The following is a 20,891-nucleotide window of genomic DNA, read 5'->3' as shown; positions in this document are numbered from 1 at the left end:
ATTCATGATGGTTTCCCCTAGACAAAGGATAATGATTATTATAGCTGAAAATGTTTGTATTTTATTTGTTTTATATTTCCAGGCTTCTTATGGCATGCAAATTTTAAAAAAGCACTCAGAAAACATTTCTAATTTTAACCTCTACTTCGTTTAAAAAATGAGTTGACCTTTAGAGTGTGGTTTTAAATTTTCTTTCAAAGGCCACCAGCATTCACATGTCAGTATTGAGTAGGCTGTTAGCATGGAGTGAATTTCACCTGATCCATTTACAGCAATATAAAGCTTTGTCTATGTTAAGGAGGGCCTTTGTTTTCCTGCACTTAAAATGATTGAAGTAGATCCCTACTTAATGATAAACAGTGATATTCTAAAGTAAAGAACTTAAGGTAATTTTAATTATCTCGACTTCAGGAAGCTTCAAGAAAATTTGCTTAGGTTTTAACTTGAATTGTAGTAAGGATTTTATGGTTTAGTAGAGGAAGAGTGACATTTTAAATTGAAGGTTTTTTCACCCTAATAATTAAAATAACAATACTTAGCAGACTTTCACAATACTACAAACAAACAAAACCAAACTGCATGGCCTGTTTTTGGTTTTAATTACATGGAGCCCTTTCCAGCAGTACTTGTATATAGAGGCTTGATTGAAATAGCTGCATAATTCCTGAGCAGAGGGTTTTTCTTTGCTGTAATTACATTCGTGCAGTGACTCATGCTTTCTTAATGCCTAGATTTTATAATTCAAAGGAAAATGTTTCCTTGAAATTTAAAAGCCTGGAAGACTCAAAAGTTGTTTTTTAAAAAATTTTTTATTACTACTTCTGTTACTACTACTACAACTACTAGTCCTCTGAGAAGTATTTTACTTAAATTATTTGATTTCACTCATGCTAGCTCCAGTATTGGGGAATTTTGTCACTTGACATCAATTTAGAAAGCATCCCACAGCTATCCAGCATAGGGGTAGGCTTTTCTGGATTCAGGGACTTGAGCAGCAGAGATTTGAGTCTTTCACTCTTGTATTTACCACTGGTATGGCTCACTTTCTTTTAAGTGTCTGCTTGCTTTTGACTTAGTTTCTCTTTCCTTCGTCAGCTGAAAGATTTTTTTTTCTGAATTTACTAGTTCATATTCCCAAGAGAGAGAATCTGGCTGCCTCTGCTAAGAAACATACCTCTGTATGGTAATGTTTCTCTCCTACTTCTGGGGAAGTTGTTTCAGATTGATAGCAAGGCTGGGGGATAGTCCTTTGCAAACATCTGGCTAGTACCTCTCCTGTTTGGGTAATAGGGTGAGATGTGGATGCTGGGGCAATTACCAGTTTTGCCTGAAGCAGGTCTTTACCATGCAGCTTTACTATTTTGTTAGAAGCCCTTGGAAATTTGTGAAATACTTTGACACACTCATGGGGAAAAAAAAGACAACTGTTGATTGGCTGTACAACAGCTATTCTTTCCACCACTCTCCTTTCCCCCAATATTGTTCAACTCTTTCTGAATAGTCATGATGTTCAAGGGAGGTGGGGGAGAATCTTGTTCCAAAGACACAAATGTTCTTGCCACAGGATTGGTTTAGGTGTGGCCATGTGATGTAATTCTGGCAAAAGATACTTGAGAAGGTGAATGCTAGGAGCTTTTTTGTGGAGCATTTGCTTTTGATGAGAAATACAAGGCTTTCTTTTTTTTGCCTTGGGATATATACATATATATTTTTTTGCATGAAATGCTTAGAATTACAGTAGTCATATTATGGTCATGAGAGGAATCAGTTAAGAGAACAGGCCATCCACCATGCTGTTGGCAGGATAGAAAGTTGAACATACTCTTAGTCTTACTAGTGATGCGGAGCCACTACATGAACCAACCGTGGAACTACCCTGATGTCAGGTGGGAAATTACACTGATGCAGTGGCAGCCCGTAAGTGTGCTACCAGGCAAGCTATCCCAGAGGTAAGGGAACCAGAAGTTCCCACAGATCAAATTCTAATCCTCAAATCACGTGGTTTGCCAAGTTGATTTAAAGCACACAGTGAGAAGCAAAAGGAAGGAGTTTGGTAGGTTAGCATGCTTGGGACAGGTGCAAGCAGGGTGGAGGGGGCCACACCAGCGAATCCTGCGTGCACAGTGTTCATATGTACTGCTTCTTTTTCTGCTGCAGATGCCTCCCCTGCTGATGGTGTGGTTATAAGGACCAGAGTTGAGGTTTGGGCAAGTCTCAGAGATGGCAGGTGCCCCAAGCTAATGACACCCACTTGCCGTATCTGAGAAACACTGGGACAAATATACCTGGTCAGTGGCTGTGGCTTGCTCTTTAGCCCAAAACACAGTCATGAATTCTGTTTGTGTTTTTTGGAGAACACATGGGGCAGGAATGAGTGTCAGCAGCTGTTGTTAACCAGGGCTGTTTTGTCCCCCAGTGTATATTTAGCAGTGTCTGGAGACATTTTCGACTATCATGACTGGTGCATGCTACTGGCATCTAGTGGGTAGAAGTCAAGGATGCTGCTAAACTTGCTACAGTGACCAAGACAGCCTCCCAAGACAAAGAATTATCCGGCCCAATATGTCAGCAGTGTCAAAGTTGAGAAACTTTGGTTGAATTAAGACCTCATGAATATGAAGTGCTTGTGCATATTTAGTGTATACTGGATATTTAGTGTCTCTTGTATATTTAGTATATTATGAACATTTATTACCCACGTGCACTACAAATATTAGATATTTATTAATCTTCTGTCACTTTCTATCAATGTGTAACACATACACAATCTTCTTACACTTACATATCCTATGAATTCTGCAAATGTCTAACAAAATTTTGCTTATTAGCTACTCATAAATACTTGAAACATCTTAAAAGGACTGAATAGTGTCAAAAGCAAGTTCACATTACACTTGCCCTGGAATTTCTAGCAAGAGATAAGATGATAAATGTCTTGATTATTTAAGCTACTTTTAGTTGTATTTTCCTTAAGTTGCAGCTTAGTGTATCTTAGCTGGTTCCCACATAAAGTCAATAAGAAAATGCATTCTAAAGATAAATGAAGCATGAACTTATACAATTATAAGTTTCCTAAATGGTAATATAAGCATCAGATTTTGTAGGACTATGGTGCCTATGTTAATGAAATGCTTGTTTGATTGTTCTGTTTACATTCAAGCAGCCGTAGGCATGGTTCTTTGTGCTCAGAAATTCACATTTTTTTATGATTGGAACAATTTTGGTTTGGTGAACTTGAGTGCACTTTAAAAAAGATTTTTTTAGTTGGCTCAACGTCTTTTAATAGAGTATCATTAGAAATTTATAGCTTCTTGTATTTTTATTAATGATAATTTTATTTATATTTTAGTGCTTTAAAAGATTAAAGACATTTTATGGAAGTTGTGTCTTGAGGCAACTCCATTAAAGGGGAAATTTTTTCATATATGTGAAATTAAAGAGAAGCATATTTAAGATTGTAGAAACATTTAAAGTTAATATAAGAAGATTGTTTAGGAGATATTTCAGAAGAGAATTATTTTCAAATGGTGATGGTATATTCCTCTTCATTTCCTTTAACTTTGCCTCCTTTTTATGATGTAAACTAATATTTTGTCAGATAAAAATATTAAACTAATATATTAAACTGATGTGAACTAATATTTTGTCAGATAATATCATAAAGAAATATGATAAGGTATGGTAGACAACTTAAACTACTTGCTAAAAGGCTAAAGTAAGAAAATTAAAAATAAGGTGTCTTAAACATAATCATGTGCTTATGATAGTTTCCCACGACTGTTGGTTGGATCAGTGGAATCAGCTGTGCTAAGCAATGAGGTGTAGTCAGTTCAACTTCATCTCCTGTTTGAAATACTGGGTTCTGTGTGTGTACGAGAGAGAGAGGGGGGGGAGAGGGGGGGAGTGGGAGGAGGGAGGGGGAGGTAGGGAGGGAGAGAGAGAGAGGGAGGAGGGAGGGGGAGGTAGGGAGGGAGAGAGAGAGAGGGAGGAGGGAGGGGGAGGTAGGGAGGGAGAGAGAGAGAGGGAGGAGGGAGGGGGAGGTAGGGAGGGAGAGAGAGAGAGAGGGAGGAGGGAGGGGGAGGTAGGGAGGGAGAGAGAGAGAGAGGGAGGAGGGAGGGGGAGGTAGGGAGGGAGAGGGAGAGAGAGGGGGGAGGGAGGGGGAGGTAGGGAGGGAGGGGGAGAGAGGGAGGAGGGAGGGGGAGGTAGGGAGGGAGGGGGAGAGAGGGAGGAGGGAGGGGGAGGTAGGGAGGGAGGGGGAGAGAGAGGGAGGAGGGAGGGGGAGAGAGAGGGAGGAGGGAGGGGGAGGTAGGGAGGGAGGGGGAGAGAGAGGGAGGAGGGAGGGGGAGGTAGGGAGGGAGGGGGAGAGAGAGGGAGGAGGGAGGGGGAGGTAGGAGGGAGGAGGGAGGGGGAGGTAGGAGGGAGGGGAGGTAGGGAGGGAGAGAGAGAGAGAGGGAGGAGGGAGGGGGAGGTAGGGAGGGAGAGAGAGAGAGGGAGGAGGGAGGGGGAGGTAGGGAGGGAGAGAGAGAGAGGGAGGAGGGAGGGGGAGGGAGGGAGGGAGGGGGAGAGAGGGAGGGAGAGAGAAGTGTTAGACCTATAAAGGTTTGATTTGGGGGATTAAAGAATTGTTAAAACAGATACATGTAAATGGTTTATATTTTCAGAGTCCTTTAATCATCATTTATTTTTGCCGTTGCAGTGATTTGCTGTCCTCTGAATATATAGAGAGACATATTGAACATGGAGGCAAGACTGTGGAAGTTAAAGTAAGTAAAATTTGCCTGTGTTTGGGGGAAATTTAATTTAGAGTCTTTTAAATACCACTGATTATGATTTTAATTTTCAGCAATATTTCTAGTGTACAGTTTTGAGGGTTTTAAAAGAATATTTTATAATTTATTATGAAAGTATCACATACTTGTGAAAAATAAACTTTTAGTTATTAGAAAAATAATTTTTAGTGTCCTATAGGAATGGTTGGACTTATGTTTTATAGGATTGATACAGCTGCAAATAGTTCTTTTTAGATTATGTCACAGAAAATAGTTTCTCAAATTTGCCTTTAAGGTTAGCCCTCAGAACCAAGCGGTGAAATCTTGTGTCCAGAATAGGTGCGTGACTTTGCATTCAGTTGTGAAAGACCTTCCCCTGGTAAATGTAAAATTATTAGATCTACATGGAAATCTCAGGGAGTTTAAAATACCTAGAGATAGGCTGGGTGCAGTGGTTTACACCTGTAATCTCAGCACTTTGGAAGGCTCACTTGAGACCAGGAGTTTAAGACCAGCCTGGGCCACATAGCGAGCCAAAAAACTTAAAAAAAAATTTCCTGGGTGCAGTGGCTTGCACCTGTAGTAGCTAGGGAAGCTGAAGTGGGAGGATCTTTTGAGCCAAGGAGTTCCAGGCTGCAGGGAGCTATAATTACACCGCTGCACTCCAGCCTAGGCAACAGAGTGAGACCCTGTCTCAGAAAAACAAAACAAAGCAAAAACCTAGAGACAGAAATCTTTTGATACTGGTCATGACAGGTAAGCTCTGAAAATATTAACACAAATAAAAGCCTGTTATAGCTATAGGCATAAGAAAGTGTGTTTTTTCCTAGTCTGCTGATGATGTAATTTGAGAGCATATAAGATTAAAAGCCACCCGAGTGTAGGGCTTCTTGTTGATCAATGTTTACTGTAGTGAGTTTTGGCCAAGCATTTAAATTTTCTTCTGAACAGTGTTCAGACTATCTGTTCTACCTCATCTGAGTTATAATGCCATTTGTTCATATTTATTTCCTTTTTCTGATTATAAATTTGATATATGCTCATTTTAGAAAACTTGTAAACAGAGAAGAAAAGTATAATAAAAGAGGAACAGTTATCCTTAAAATCATCACTGAGAGTTAAACTTTGTTTTCATTTGGTCGTATTTCCTTTTAGTGTTGTATCCTATGCATAAAATTTATATATATATTTTTACATAGTATCCCATATCTACAAAATTGAATCTTGCTTGTTTTTTAGTAAACCCTATCATATTGTAAACATTTTCCTGAGTTATTTTCCCATAAAGCCTATATTTGTTCTTTTCCTACTTACCTATATTACTGCAATAAAGCTTTTTATTCAAAGCTAAATTCTATCAATAACCAAAACAAATTACATGGTCCCCATTCAAATGACAACCTGAAGAGAATTGGTCTTTTCAGATATATATATTAATTTTAAAAAGAAAACGTTTTATTATAGAAAATTCCAGACATGTATAGAAGTAAAAAGAATACAGTAATAAACTCCATCATACCATCATCCAGCACTGACAGTTATCAACATTTTGATCTTTTCTTTCTCTTTACGTGTGTGTAGTATTTTAAAGCAAATCCCAGACATTAAGACATTTTTCCAATAAATACATCTGTGTCTATACATCTCTCATTGATAGAGACTTAAAATCTGTTAATTTTTATAAGTGATCTAGATATAAAAATTTTCCAGTTCCTTCAGAAAGTTATTCTAAACTTAAGACTAATTTGTTGATTGATTTATGTTACTACCTTCCTGACAAAAGGATATTGGGATCCTTTTAGTTATGACACAGGAAAATGGAGTCATTTTGCTTACAGTTGGGAAAAAATTACCTAGATTTAGAATTTCCGTCTCCTTTTATTCTCATCCCTGTTTATTTGGCATCACTTCTCTATTTTGTATGATAATGTTTTTCTGAATATAGAGTATCTCTTACTCCTTTGTTAAAGAAGAAATAGGCAGCTCACTATCTTTTTCCATCTGCGTCTGTCAGTGAAATGATGGAATGCAAATACCAGCCTGGAGGGTGGATCAGGCAAACAGCTATCTGCTGTCTCTATGGTAATATCCCTTTTCAGAAAACTTGTACTTAATCAGCAAAGTGTACTCTACTCTGAGATTGTTATCCTCCTATGAAGGATACACAAAGCAGTGACTGCCACACAATCTTTGCCGGTTTTCCAACCTGAGACTTGCACTCCCTTGCTGATGGTTTTCCTAACTCCTAAGCCTGTCAAACTAGGGAAATGATAAATACAGATTCATTCAAACTCTAGGGGCAGAGGACATTTCTTTCTACCTTTAAGAAAACCACTTTGATCTTATCTATCACCTCCTTTTGTTTCAGTCCATTTAAAAATCTAACTCAAAATTCCCCCGAGTTTTTTGCCAGAAACTACATTGAAGTGCTGAATCCTGCCCATTAATTCAAATATTATTTCTTGCTGGTTCCCTCTTGTCTTGCCCTCTGTGCTTAGCTCTTTGGGATGTTTCTTTTTACATGAAATCTGATAGTATTCTCCTTTTTTTTATTAATGACTCAGGATTTTCTTAAGCTTTTCTTTTCACTATTACACTATGAATCAAATACAATTACAGTATTTCATATTTTTATTTTCCTTCCCTCCACTACCTTTAAAAAAAAGAAACCCTGAAAGACACAAAGATACATTAACATATATCTTTTAGTTTGTTAGGGCTGCCGTAACAAAGTACCACAGACTGGGTTGCTGCCTTAAACAACAGAAATTTATTTTCTCACAATTCTGGAGGCCAAGATCAAGATGTTGACAGGGTTGGTTTCTTCTGAGGTCTTGCTCCTTGGTTTGTATGTGTTGTTTTTTCCTGTGTCTTCACATGGGCTTCCTTCTGTGCATATCTGTGTCCTAATCATTTCTTCTTATAAGAACACTGTTCATATTAGATTAGGGCCCACCCTAATGACCTTTTAACTTACCTATTTAGAGATCCTATCTTCAAATACAGTTATATTCCGAGGTATTGGGAGTTAGGACTTTAATATACACATTTTGGGGCAACACAATCCAACCAGTAAATAACCCCTTCCTTAAGAGCCCTATAAGGTTTTTTTGTTTTTTTCTTAAAGTTGTCTTTTCTTTTGGGAACAGAGGTAAACAAAAAATTATATGAAATCAAATCTAAGAATTACTTTTTTTGTGTCAGTTGGCACAAACATTGCCATATATATCTTAAGAATGAAAAATTAAAATCAAAATCATTATGCCACATTTAACAACGGCTAATAATTGGTTAATCCACAAATGGCTCTTCCCAGGTGTCATTGAACTTTTTACTTGTGAAAATTCAGGTGTAATGCATTTGATTTAAGGGTGTGAGTGTGAATGTGGGAAAAAGGAATACATTTGCAGGGAAAAAAATTTAAATAGCTGCTTTGGTGAATCTTTTAGATTGCCATTTTATTTTTAAAACCTTTTAAATTGTAAAATAGACCATTGACATGAAACTCTCATACAACAATGTATAGGCTGATGAAATATTACTAATGGTGAACACTCATTACCACCATTCAGTTCAAGAAATAGCTTGGCCAGCTTTTCCATTTGCTGCTGCCCAAGCCCAAGCCCCTCCCTCCTCTTCTTATAAGACTTATAAATACTCTCCTGAGTCTTATGGTAATCCCTTCCTTAATTTTTTTAATACTTTTATCACCAGAGCATGTAGCCCTATAATTTTGATTTACCTGTAGGTTTTAAAAATTGCCTTTTTTTTTGTTTCCCCTTAAAATTTGTTTGTTGAGGAAACCAGATTGTTTATACTACTCAATTTCCTATAATCTGGATTTTTTTTTTTTTTTTATGAGACAGAGTCTCACTACTGTTGCTTAGGCTAGAGTGCTGTTGCATCAGCCTAGCTCACAGCAACCTCAAACTCTTGGGCTCAAGCGATCCTCCTGCCTCAGCCTCCTGAGTAGCTGGGACTACAGGCATTCACCACCATGTTCGGCTAATTTTTTCTATATATTTTTAGTTGTCTGTTATTTTCTTTCTGTTTTTAGTAGAGATGGAGGTCTCGCTCTTGCTCAGGCTTGTCTCAAACTCCTGAGCTCAACAGATCCACCTACCTCGGCCTCCCAGAGTGCTAGGATTATAGGCCTGAGCCACCTCCACCCCGGCCTAATCTGGATTTTGATGTTGATTGCAGTTTTGTATTTAGAGTTAAAAAAATATATATTAGTGATTGTTCCCTAGCATAAAAATTTGTATTATCTATAGGAGCAGTATATGCCTCATTCAAGTCAGTTTTATCCTATTCAGATAATACTGATTTTAAAGTTCTATTAAAAGTTCTTTTTAAACCTTTTTTCCAAAGAATATGAAGATAAAGTCTTTATGCAGGGGAAAAAAGAGACACATACTCTTTGTTCCTTTAGTAAGACAAATTAATCTCATCTTACATTAATTTTCAATCCATTTAAAAATGAAATTCTAAATTTACCCCTCTGTTTAGGGAGAACTTTTATGTGTCCGATAGGGAATTTAAAAATAATTTTAGATCTAAACCTCAACTAATCAGAATACCTTGGGAATGTAATTTTTAATTTTAATTGTGGAGGACTAGGACTCTGGATTCAGACAAAGGAAGCTGGAATTGATGAATAATGTCAACAGAGACTAAACCATGCAGTTTGCTATTTTATAGTTAGCCAGCTTTTTTTTGTCTTGAAACCGAAAGCTGCTGGTATTCTAGTTAATTGAAATTCCAGTTAGATAGGCTTTAGTTAATCTGTATTATAATATTACTAATAGTAATAACAACATTTATTACTATTAGTAATAACCAACATTTATTGCATGATGTGACAGGTACATGAATTTATCTGTACTATTCAGGTCTCAGAGCAGCCTGTGACTATAACTATTATTCTACTTTATAGAAACTGAGGCACTAAGAGGTTACCTCACTTTGCTGAAAGTAACACAATAAGGAGTAATGCAGCTGCAATTCGAATCTATATTATCTAACTCCAGAGCTGACTTTTGTACCATATTATCTACTATACATTCTATATTATGTAAAACAGGCATAACAATTGAAATATAATTTATTTATACTTACTGTATACATGTCTAATTCATTTTGGAAATACCTAACAATTTCTCCTTTATAGTTTTTAGTCCTTAAACTGAAATGGTGGTCTACATAGACTTTCTAGGTGTTTCTCTCAAATTTGGTTATGCATTTGTGCATTTGGGTAGTTTTTCTGTAATATCAGTTGCCTTGGGCAGAAGTAGTAAAGACATACTGCAGTCCAAAGCCTGTTTTATTTTTCTTTGAATGAACATCTCAGGAATTTAGCTGTGGTATAAGTTTTAGAACACTAAAAGAGGTATGTTAAAACCTTTACACATGTAAGGAACATGTATAGATGGAGAAGGGAGCAGATTTACTTGGGATCAAATAGTAAAAATAGACGTCTTCATAGAGATGTGATTTATCATATCACCGATGAAAGATAATGACCAGTCAGCAATCGTTCTGATAGTATTTTTTTGTTGTTGTTAAATTGTTTGAGCTCTGATGATAACAATTAGAAGTAATGGCTACTTATTATCTATTTTTATTATCTCAAATTATTTCTAAACCACTGTATTAGAGCACCCCAATTTGTAGGCTCCTAATCCTTAAGGATGAGTGTGTACAGAGATATATTATACAGTACTGACTTTTGACTGGCAGTTAACTGGTTACTGCCCATTGTTTGATTGAATTGAGTACATGCCAAAATCATTGTCTCAAAGTCTAATTATGTTCATAGTGGCAGTAAGAAGATGGATAAGAAAGCAAGGGAATGTGGGTCAACGTTGCAGTCTGAAAATGGTTATAGGAATTAGAGAGAATGCTGTTTGTTGGGGAGCAGGTGTCCCAGGAGAAAGTGTCTACTTTAAGGTGGGAGAGGTTACTGTGACTCTAGGAAAACTTTTACTCTGTAGGAATGGCAGTATAATTTACATTTTAAAAAATACATATTTTGTAGGAAAACTGAAATGGCTACTGTCATTTCTGGAAACAAAGTAACAGGCTAAGTTGATTTGCAAGCAAAGAGAAAGCCTGAGTTTTTCTACAGAGCAGTTTTTCTCCTGCAGTTCACATCTGTCTCCCCTCCTTGGGGATGGAGCTCCATGATAGATTTCTAACCTAGCACAATACCATCTCCCAGCAGGCACCTGTGCTACAGCAGTCTCTAGATTCCCTTCGCACTCATTTATCTAAGTCAGATTTCCAGCTCATTTCTTTCTTCTTAAGAAAGGGATACTTTTTAAAAATCCTGCCTTAATCTTTTTGTTTTCTCCAATGAATGTGTCAATGACAGGAAAAAAATCCTAGTAGAGGACAGCTGTAAGAAATCACTTAGAAAGTTTTAAATAATAGTGACTGTCAGGACAACAGTTAACTCCATGGCTAACTTTGTAGTTCCTGTGAACCTGAACAGCACTGATAGAAAATTGTTTGTGATCTTGAATTGTACTCGAGATTTCTCCAGTCACATTTTCTAGATTTCTCCACAAGGAGCACAGTTCTCTAGACTTCAATAATTAAAAAGGTGCACAATTAGTTAAGGAATAATGTTTCTTAAGATATCTTCTAAGATGTTTTGTTTATAAAAAAAAAAACACCATCCACAATTACCATATGGTGCTATATAATATTGTGGACTCTTAAGTAAAAATATGTTCTCAGTTTGCTATTAGTGAGAGAATTTAGTTTGTCCAAGATGTAGGTTATAGTTCAGTGATCGCATTCTGTTTTTTCTACTTTTTAAAAATGATGCTACCTTTAATTAACATATCCTATTATAAGACAGATTTCGCTCAAATTCCATTGCAAAATAATTGAATAGCACAAAAATGCTCGAATTTTTCCGTTTTTGGCTGTAGGGAACACAAATAGCTATTAAACTGCTAAAGTGTCTTAATTATATTTCTTGCAGCAGTAAAGATGAATAAAGGGGTTAATCTTTCACTTATCCTGGATATCAGATTTCCTTATTGATTCTTAAGACTTCATGACCATACAGAATCCTGGTTCTTTCTATGGGAACAAGAAGAATAAGGGATTAAAAGAAAAGAAAAACCAGGCCTAGGTGTACAGTAAATTTTGCTGCATGCATTAGTACAGAGCAATCCATACCATTGCATCAATGATGAATCTTCTTAAGTAGAGACTTGTGTGTTTTTCAAGTAGCTTTTTTTTTTTAGGCTTTTTGTGTGAGGCTGTCTTTGAGATAAATGCAAGCGATAGCTACTGTTGCCAGGTAATCTATACTAAAGCTTTTTCTTTTTATCTCATTTTCCTTTTTTTTTTTCAGTAGAACAACTCAGCAACAGCATTTCTCTTCCAAAATGCTTTTTTTATTTACAGCTTTCCCTTACATTTTAGAAACATACTTTCTGTCTCAAATTCTCACTACAGTACCTTTTCCAGAGACTCTTAGATAAGGGTCTTGGATAATACTTAGTCACCTACATGCTAGCTAATTAAGTCACATGGCCTGGGGAGATGGCTTTAGAAAAGAGTTTTTTTTTTTTTTTTTCTTTTTTCTTTTAATGGATCTATTTATAGAAGTTGTCACTTAAGATCCCTATTTTATCACCAAATTTAAAATCCAAGTTTCAGGCATTTTCCTTGGCCCTGTGGAGATGGGGAAGCCTCTGTGCAAGTAAAGAAACTCAGTGATGGGCATTTTAAGGCCTGCTGATGGGCTGAGTGTCCATTGAAGACCTCCAGTCCTTGGAGGGTCTCCTTCTGCCATGGTAACTGGGATTTTTTAAAAAACAATTTTGTTGAGGTACAGTTCACATACTATAGGCTGAGATGGGCTTTGCTGTCCATTTTGTCTATTATGGAACATGGATTATTTAACAGAGTATGTGTAAATAGAGTTTTTAAAAATGATCACAGTTAATGAAGCAGTGATAGAAATATTTGGCAGATGCAACTACCTATATGTTAGAATCTACCTATATGTTTTTCTTGCTGCTTTTCTGGGATATTTAGGTTAAGGATTCTTACTACTGATCCTAAACTCTGAGAGCAGAAATTTTGGTGCAGGATGAAGGGAGGGCACTTCAGGCACAGATGTTATAGGTTGTGGCATGAGTGTACAGGTACCTTACATAGGTTCTCTTTCACAGGAGAGAAAATTTCAAATCACATAGCTGTGGACACTAATTAAAGCCAAGTTAACCACAAATACACACATTTTAAAATTAGATGACTTGGAAAAATTTCTTCTCAAATCCATTTTCTGAAACAGTTTAGCCATGATTTAATACTGATCTGACCAGTAATAAAACCAAAATGATTTAAAAAGAGTATCAACATATTTTCTTCATACATTTAGTTATCTGCTGTAGCTAGACTAGCTTTAAATTCTGTTATATTTTAATGACTTCATTAGCCCCTAGTTACTGACATAAAATGATTCTTTTTTAATCTCAGGATATAAAGATCTTATAAGAATGAGATCTAGACTTTCAAAAATGTATATACAAGTAGGGTTAATCTTATGGTAATTTAATAAGAAATTATTGAATTTTGGGGTTAGTGGTAGGAGTCAATTTTAGAATTTTCTTATTTAGAGATGAATCTAAATAAGAATTGCACATAGGGCCAGCACAGGAAACCTTGTCCTTTGAGTCCTGTGGGTTTGAACTATTGCATGTTTAAATACTTTCATTTTTAAATAGTGAATTGTATTATAAGAGGACTCATTAATTTTCTCCGTTACTAGTGCAAGAGCCATGGTATTCTCACAGAGGTATTTTAAATCCTGAACACAAAAATACAGTTGGAAAAACCATACCTTTGATGGTTAGCATATAGGAGTCCTAGTAAGCTAGTTTCATTGATTGATAATTACTATATATTTCTGTCCTACAGGAGGATTATGGTGAGTTAATATGCTGTTAACTCAGGCTCTATGACCAAGTCTTAGGGGCAAATAACTGCTGCCAGTGGTCTAATGCTAGTCATTTGGAAGGGTTGACCTCTTATCTTTATAAATTCACACTCATTTTTCTTCCTTAAGGCTGCTGGTGGAATATTCTTTCCAGTTAATGAAACACTCATCTTAATGTAATCAAAATATGCCTTGCTGCACTTCCGTCTTACACCATTCTTAAAGTTTTGTATTTTTACAAATAAATAATTAGTATATCCCCATAGATGCTTATTTTACTACCAAGGATTTCCTGTCTTACGCAATCCAGACCTCTTTGAATCATATGATATCCTCACTGGATCAATACTAGTAATGGGACTAAGGAATAATAAGAGTAAAAGCACTGGTAGTAGTTGGAGTAATAGCAGACACTTGTATGGTATTTACTGTGTGCTGGGCACTAGTCTTAAGTGTTTTACATACGCTAAGCAATTTTATTCCCCATCAGTACCATCGTTACCCTCATTTTGAAGGTGCGGAAACTGAGGCACAGAAAGTTTATGTTAGCAAAAGACCAATGAAATCTGTGGCAGCAAAAAGAACTTTATTTTCTATTTAAAAAAAAAAAAAATTCTGCAGCCTGGGAAGACACAGCTTTCACTGTAAAAGGAAAGTGCTCCCTGAAGAACAAAGGGAGGGTCTGGAAAAGTTCTTGCCCACATTCTCAGTCAGGTCTTTTTAGGCATATGAAAGATTCAAACATATTCAGTTCTGATTGGTTGAAACAGTCAGGTCTTGATTGGTTGGTTTCCAAGCCCCAAACCAGAGGTCTCTGTCAGATGTTTCTCTCATAGGTCGGTGGAGGAGATAAAAGGGGTGGGGGGGTGAGTTCCTGGTTGAAGTCTATCCTGGCTCTAGTCACAGGAAGTGCTCTGACTCAGGGGTGCAAAGCAGGGTGTTTGTCAGGAGCTACCCCTATCCCAAAATTTAGGGCATGTGACTGCTCTCTCATACCCTGCCATAGCTGCCTAGCTTTGCTTCTAAATTTAGAGTGTTTCTACCAGCCACAGGGAGTTCATGTTGTCTGGAGAGCCTGTGGTCTTATTTTGCAGTTTTATTTCATAACTAACTTGCCCAAGAATTTGAAGCCAGAAAGTCCGGCGCCAGAATTTGTGCTGTTATCCACTGTAGTCTACCCTCTGTATGGAAATGAAGAATTATAATAGCAGATGAATTAGAATGCAAATATTTTAACTATAGCACTTCTACAGTTTATCCTTTGCCATTATATCTCTTTTAGCAGTTGTTTAATAAGCTGTAAATTGAAGATGTAATTGTTTTCTTCAGGTGAGTCTCAATTATTCCAATATAACATTTCCTTTAATCCAAAGAAGATGCAGTACCTTCTGAGGACTCCCTGTTTTTCAACCATTTTCTCTTGAGGTTTATTTTCAGTCCTTCTTTGTTCTCCTTAGAAGTTGGATTGTATATTGGTTCAGCACAGGGGGGCATCATGGCTTCTAAACTATTAGTATATGAAATATGTTGCTGTCTTGCACATGGCAAACACATGGCTCAGTTCTTACACCCATCTTATGCCTATGTCTTAAATTTATCTGCATCTGGAGGAAATGTGAAGTTTTATGGGCAAGAGTAACTAAGCTGAAACATATCATCCTGCTAAGAGTAGAAGATATTTGGTTGTATCCTTGCCAAGGTGATTCAAAATCCCCATCCTCCTATGCTCCCCTTCCCTCCCCTCTCCTCTGCTCCCCACCACCCTCCCCCGCCACAGGAAGAGAGTAAAGGAGCTACATAAATCTAATAAACGAACTGATAAACTATATAACATTAAGATTAGTTATTCCAGGTATGTCACCTAATTTTATTTTTTATTCACCACTAGGAATCTATTTATTATCTTCTTGATGAGCTTGATGGTGTGTGCATTTTCCCCCTGGCAGGCTTATGTAGACATATGCTCTTCTGCCATCTTGTAATCAGCATGGTTTCAGGCAGGTCTCAGATTTCATGATTTAATTCTCTTTGCATTATAGGAAAAAATTCTTTGGGGATTAAGTAAATTTTGCTTTCCCCTGGGACTGAAGCAAGGTTGCTCTAGGTCCATCATCATGTATAATGCATCAGCTGCCTTAATGGCACTAAGATTGCAAGTGGTCTTAACTCTGAAGAAAATACATTGGCCCATTACCAGTTTATACAGGTCAGGGATCTTAGTGCTGGGAGTCAGGAAAAATGAAAAGTGACAGCTGCTGTCAGCATGAGTTCTTTTCCTAAGCTCTGTTTGTAACCTATTTCAGTAGAAAGTCCTCTTTCTTTCTGATATAAATTTTTTCCCAGAATTAAGTACCTAAAGGGTTATTTAATCTGTTAATATTCAAGATGTTATCCATAAACTTAAAAGACATAGTTAGCCATAAATTTAAAAAAATCAAAGTAGCATTACCTACTGGCATTTCTGTGTATGGAATAAATTAACTATTTTATAATAGAATATCTTTTCTATTTTGATTCTAATTATAGAACTAACCTTTTCATATATAATGTCTTTTCCAAATCTACAGTTATAAATTGTTTTTCCTTACCAAGTTATGATCTGAATATTTTTGAAATAAGAGTGAATTATTATAATTGAACAGGAAGTAGCATAAGTGTTGTTTTTGACAATATTTGACTGGTTCGAAACAAACAAATCACAAATTATTCCTTGGCGTTGTCCCAAATGACAGTATTTTCTTATTCATTAATAAAAATTCTTTCCAGTGATTAGGTGGCCACTATAAAAATAAAGACAGGAATAAAGACCAGAGAATAAGTACCCTTTGTATTGAGTGGTTTGAGTGTTTATAGCCATTTTTGGGAGGGGAGAATTCATCAAGCCTCCATTTGATGTTTTATCATAGCCTTTCTTTGCACCTGTGAGTTAGGAAAGGCGATGATGCAGGTGGACTTGGTTAATCCCCATAGGAAACTCCTAAAAACTCAGGCATGTGGAGTTTAAGTGGCTAGAAATCTGGGATTTATGGTCAAATAGGAAAAAAGTCCTAATTCTGAGATACCCAATTTGTATTCTCAACCCTCATCCATTCAAAAGATACGAGTTGAGTAGTTGCCATGGATCAGGCATAGGGATATAACTATAAACAATAGGTGATGCAATTCTTGCCTTTGTGAAGCTTGTCCTTTAGTAGGTGACAGACATGATGCAAGTAACCACCAAAAAGTCTTTGTAAATTACAGAAATGGTAAGTGCCAAAAAAATGTTTACATGTTGTCCTGAGACCATTTGCTAGTAGATCCAAACTCATCTGGGTGGTCAGGGAAGACTTTCTTGAGGAAATAATATTGATTCTGAAGTTTAAAAGAAGTTAATAGGTAGGTGGAATGGGAGCAGAACAACTTTTCAGGGTGGAATTAGCATGTGTAAAGGCCAGAGGCCCTGATGCAGGATCTTGCTGTGTGAAATGAACAGAGGAAAACCAGAGGGTGGACAGAGTCAGAGGTGTGGAGCAAGTGGCACAGGAGGAAGAGGGATAAAAGTAGGAGTACAGTCTTTGACCAGGGCCTCAACTCAAAGAGATCTAGTACAATCTAAAGGAAGTAGGACTAATAAAGCCTTTGGACGTCACACATTGATGACTTTCTGCCTATGTTCTCTCTCAGTATACTGTCTTCAAAATCTGGAAATATATTTGTAACTTTCTCTGGAAGGCAGAGTGATTGCTTTGGTAATTCTGAGTGGGGTCAATACATATTCCACATAGCAATTAGATTTTTGAACAGAATAAGTGCTGTCTTCTTGAGGTCATGCTACCTTTCAGATTCAATAAAAACTTTAAAAAAATTTCTTTAGTAGCATTAAAAGATAGGTCCAGTCATTTCTTTGAAGGTTTCTAAGTCCAGAAGAGATTTGTGACTTGGAGACAAGTAAAGTTGAAAGACCAAGGATATTGTTAGGGCTAGATGCACCTAAATTCAAATCCTGACCTTGCCAATTAATGTACATGTGGTTCTAGGCAATGTACTTATGTCTTCTGTGCTTCATTTTCCTCATTTGTAAAGCAAGACAAACACGTCACCTAGAGCTTTGGATATGGGAAGTACACCATAAATACGGGTTCTGATACCATTATTGAGGTAAAGTGGCAATCCGTAAAGACTTTCTGGCTAGGTCTTTGGTGGCTTCTGCCTATTCTTACTGCTAGTTTCTGATTCTGTTCATAATGCAGGAATCATGTGAGAATCACCAATAGCAGTCCTTCATTCTCTGCTTCATAAGACAATCTTCTATGCCCTTAGACTATAAATTCCATAAGAAATTATTCCAAGAGTCGCTTCCATGGGAACTTGTACTCTATTTTCAGCATTTAGCATAATGTGTGTTTCTAGAAGACATAAATATTTGTTGGATGACAAAACAAGTGAATGAATTAATCCCGGTGTTAGGAAATTGAGTGGTTTCTCCTGTTCACTCAACCAACAGTGTGTTAGTGTGTAGGGAAAGTCCAGTTTTGACCGGTCTGGAGAGCATGTTATTCTCCCTGCTATGAAAATGTGTGTTAAATATAAATAGGAAAAACAAAAACCAGATAGTGAGCCTTATATCTGCTCACCTAATGGTAATATCCTCTGTACAGAGGCTCACATTCATGTTGTTTCCTTTCTAAGATATTTTAGGGCTGCTTCTAAAATCAATTTTAAATTTTAAGTTACAAAATACCAGCAATTGACCTATAATAAAAATTTCTCTGATTCTGAAATATTTCAGACAGGTCAAAAATGTGTAAAATATCTTAACAGACATCCATGTGTAGATTGAACATAGGTTAGTATTTTGCTATATTTGCTTTAAATATTTTCGTGGTTTAAAGTCTTATTCTATATCAGCATGTCTCCTCTGTCATTTCTGTTTTGCTTTATTTGTGTCTTCATGTTTCACTTGATCTATAAATCTCGTTGGAGTGTTTTTTTGTTTGTTTTTGTTTTGTTTTGTTTTTTTTACTGCTGGCCTCTACCTAACCTTTTACCTTGGCCTCCCAAAGTGCTAGAATTGTAGACGTGAGCCACCTCGCCCAGCTTAGAGTTTTTTAAAATACATTTTTTCAACGAACCAGCTTTCCTTTCTTTATTTATTTTCTAATAATTTCTGTTCTTACCTTTGTAATTTCCTTTCTTCTATAAAAAAAAAAATTCTCAGTTCTTTTCATAACTCATTGAGTTATGTGTAATTTACTAATTGTCAATCTTCTTTTTTTCTGTAAGCATCTATGTCAAATTTACTCTTAAATACCATTTTAGCAGCATCCTAGAAGTTCTGCTACATAAATTTTTTTTGTTTTACAGGTATATATACTATGTAATTTATGTTATGACTTTTATATGACTCATAAATTAGATATTTAGAAATAATTAATTGTTTAAAAATGTTTATATTTAGCATTAAACAATTTCCAAACATATAAGCATCTTGTTGGTTTTAAATTTTATTCCACTATGATAAGTGCTGTGTACAAGATATTGATTCTTTGGAAGTTGGCCTGGTATTTAAAAGGAAAAATGTTGGTAACCTTTGATTTTCTTTTAAAGTAGATTGCAAGTCATACAACCAGAGGGACTCTGATTCAACTCCTTTCTTTATTTTACAAAACAAGTAACAGAAATGATGAATGATCAGCTTATACCCACAGAAACAGTTGCTGAAAAGAAAAGTACTTCATTTTTACATGCTTAGCATCACTTTTTATCAGATACAACCTTAAATGCAAATTTTCCTTTCCTGAAGGATGTTGTTTACTAAAGTTCCTCTTTAGTAAGGTTAACTCTTTGTACCTTTTAATCAGTCCTGGTCTAATCCATAATCATTCCTGGAGAGGTAAAAATGATCACTGAATGCTAGCTAGTGTTGAGTTCTCAAGCACAGTGTACAAGGCTCAAAGTGTAAAGAGAAGAGAGGTGCTGCAATACGATCTTTTAGCGGTTAGAATTTTTCTGTTTATCCTTCAAAAAAGTAGATGGAAGTATGATAGAGTGGACATGAAATTAAATGGGAAGAAGTTTATGGTAAAGGTGGAGAAAAAACAATTTCTTTTTTTCCTTACCTCAAACCCTCATGTAGTTATATTTTCCTAAAAAAAAAAAAAAAAAAGTAAGATTGCCTTTGGGGTCTTCGTCATAAATTCTTTCCCTAGACCAATGTCTGTCAGAGTTTTTCCAACATTTTCTTCCAGAATTCTTATAGTTTCATTCTTTAGGTTTCAGTCTGTTATCCACCATGAGTTGAGTTTTGTGAGAGGTGAGGTGAAAGATGTGGGTCCTGTTTCAGTCTTCTCCGTGTGGCTATCCATTTTTTCCAGCACCATTTATTTATTTTTTATTTATTTATTTATTTTTTAAATGAGATAGGGTCTCGCTCTTGCTCAGGCTGGTCTCAAACTCCTGAATTCAAGCAATTCTCCCATGTTGGCCTCCCAGATTGCTAGGATTACAGGTGTGAGCCACCACACCTGGCCAGCACCATTTATTGAATAAGGATTCTTTTCCCCAGTGTATGTTTTTGTTTGCTTTATCAAAGATTAGATGGCTATATGAGGATGGTTTTAAATCTGGGTACTCGGTTCTGTTCCATTGGTCTATGTCTCAGTATGGTACTATGCCAGTACCATATTGTTTGAGTTATTATAACCTTGTAGTGTAGCTTGAAGTCTGATAAATCAATGCCTCCAAATTTGTTCTTTTTTCTTAAGATTGCTTTTGCTATACGGGGTCGTCTCTGGAAGTACAGAATTATTTTTTCTAGATCTGTGAAAAATTATGTTGATATTTTAATGGGGATTACATTGAATCTGTAGATCACTTTAGGTAATATAGACATTTAAACAATGTTGATTCTGCTGACTTGTGAACACGGTATGGTTTTTCACCTGTTTACGTCCTCTACTATTTCCTTCCTCAGTGTTTCATAGTTCTCCCTGTAGAAGTCTTTCACCTCCTTAAATATATTCCTATTTTATTTTCTTTGTTGCTATTATGAAGGGTATTGAATCTTTGATTTGGTTCTCAGTTTGACTGTTGCTGGCATATAGGAATTCTACTGATTTCTGTACATTGATTTTATAACCTGAGACTTTGCTGAATTTATCACTTCCAGTGGTTTCATG

At 36.3% G+C, this 20,891-nt stretch overlaps 1 protein-coding gene across 10 annotated transcripts in view; it reads left to right on the top strand.

Annotated features, from left to right (window-relative positions):
* The window catches only part of ADAM22 (ADAM metallopeptidase domain 22), a 203,987-nt gene that overhangs the window by 91,034 nt on the left and 92,062 nt on the right, over positions 1-20,891 (top strand). For all 10 annotated transcript variants that reach the window (XM_012779568.2, XM_012779567.2, XM_012779572.2 and 7 more), the window contains exon 4: positions 4,697-4,763. In XM_012779568.2, coding sequence (XP_012635022.2) covers positions 4,697-4,763 — 67 coding nt within the window. The remainder of the gene's footprint in view (positions 1-4,696; positions 4,764-20,891) is intronic.

The sequence above is a fragment of the Microcebus murinus genome, chromosome 9 (genome assembly GCF_040939455.1).
Source record: "Microcebus murinus isolate Inina chromosome 9, M.murinus_Inina_mat1.0, whole genome shotgun sequence".
NCBI lineage: Eukaryota > Metazoa > Chordata > Mammalia > Primates > Cheirogaleidae > Microcebus > Microcebus murinus.
The sequence above is the reverse complement of the archived record's forward strand: the minus strand, read 5'-3'. Positions and strand labels throughout refer to the sequence as shown.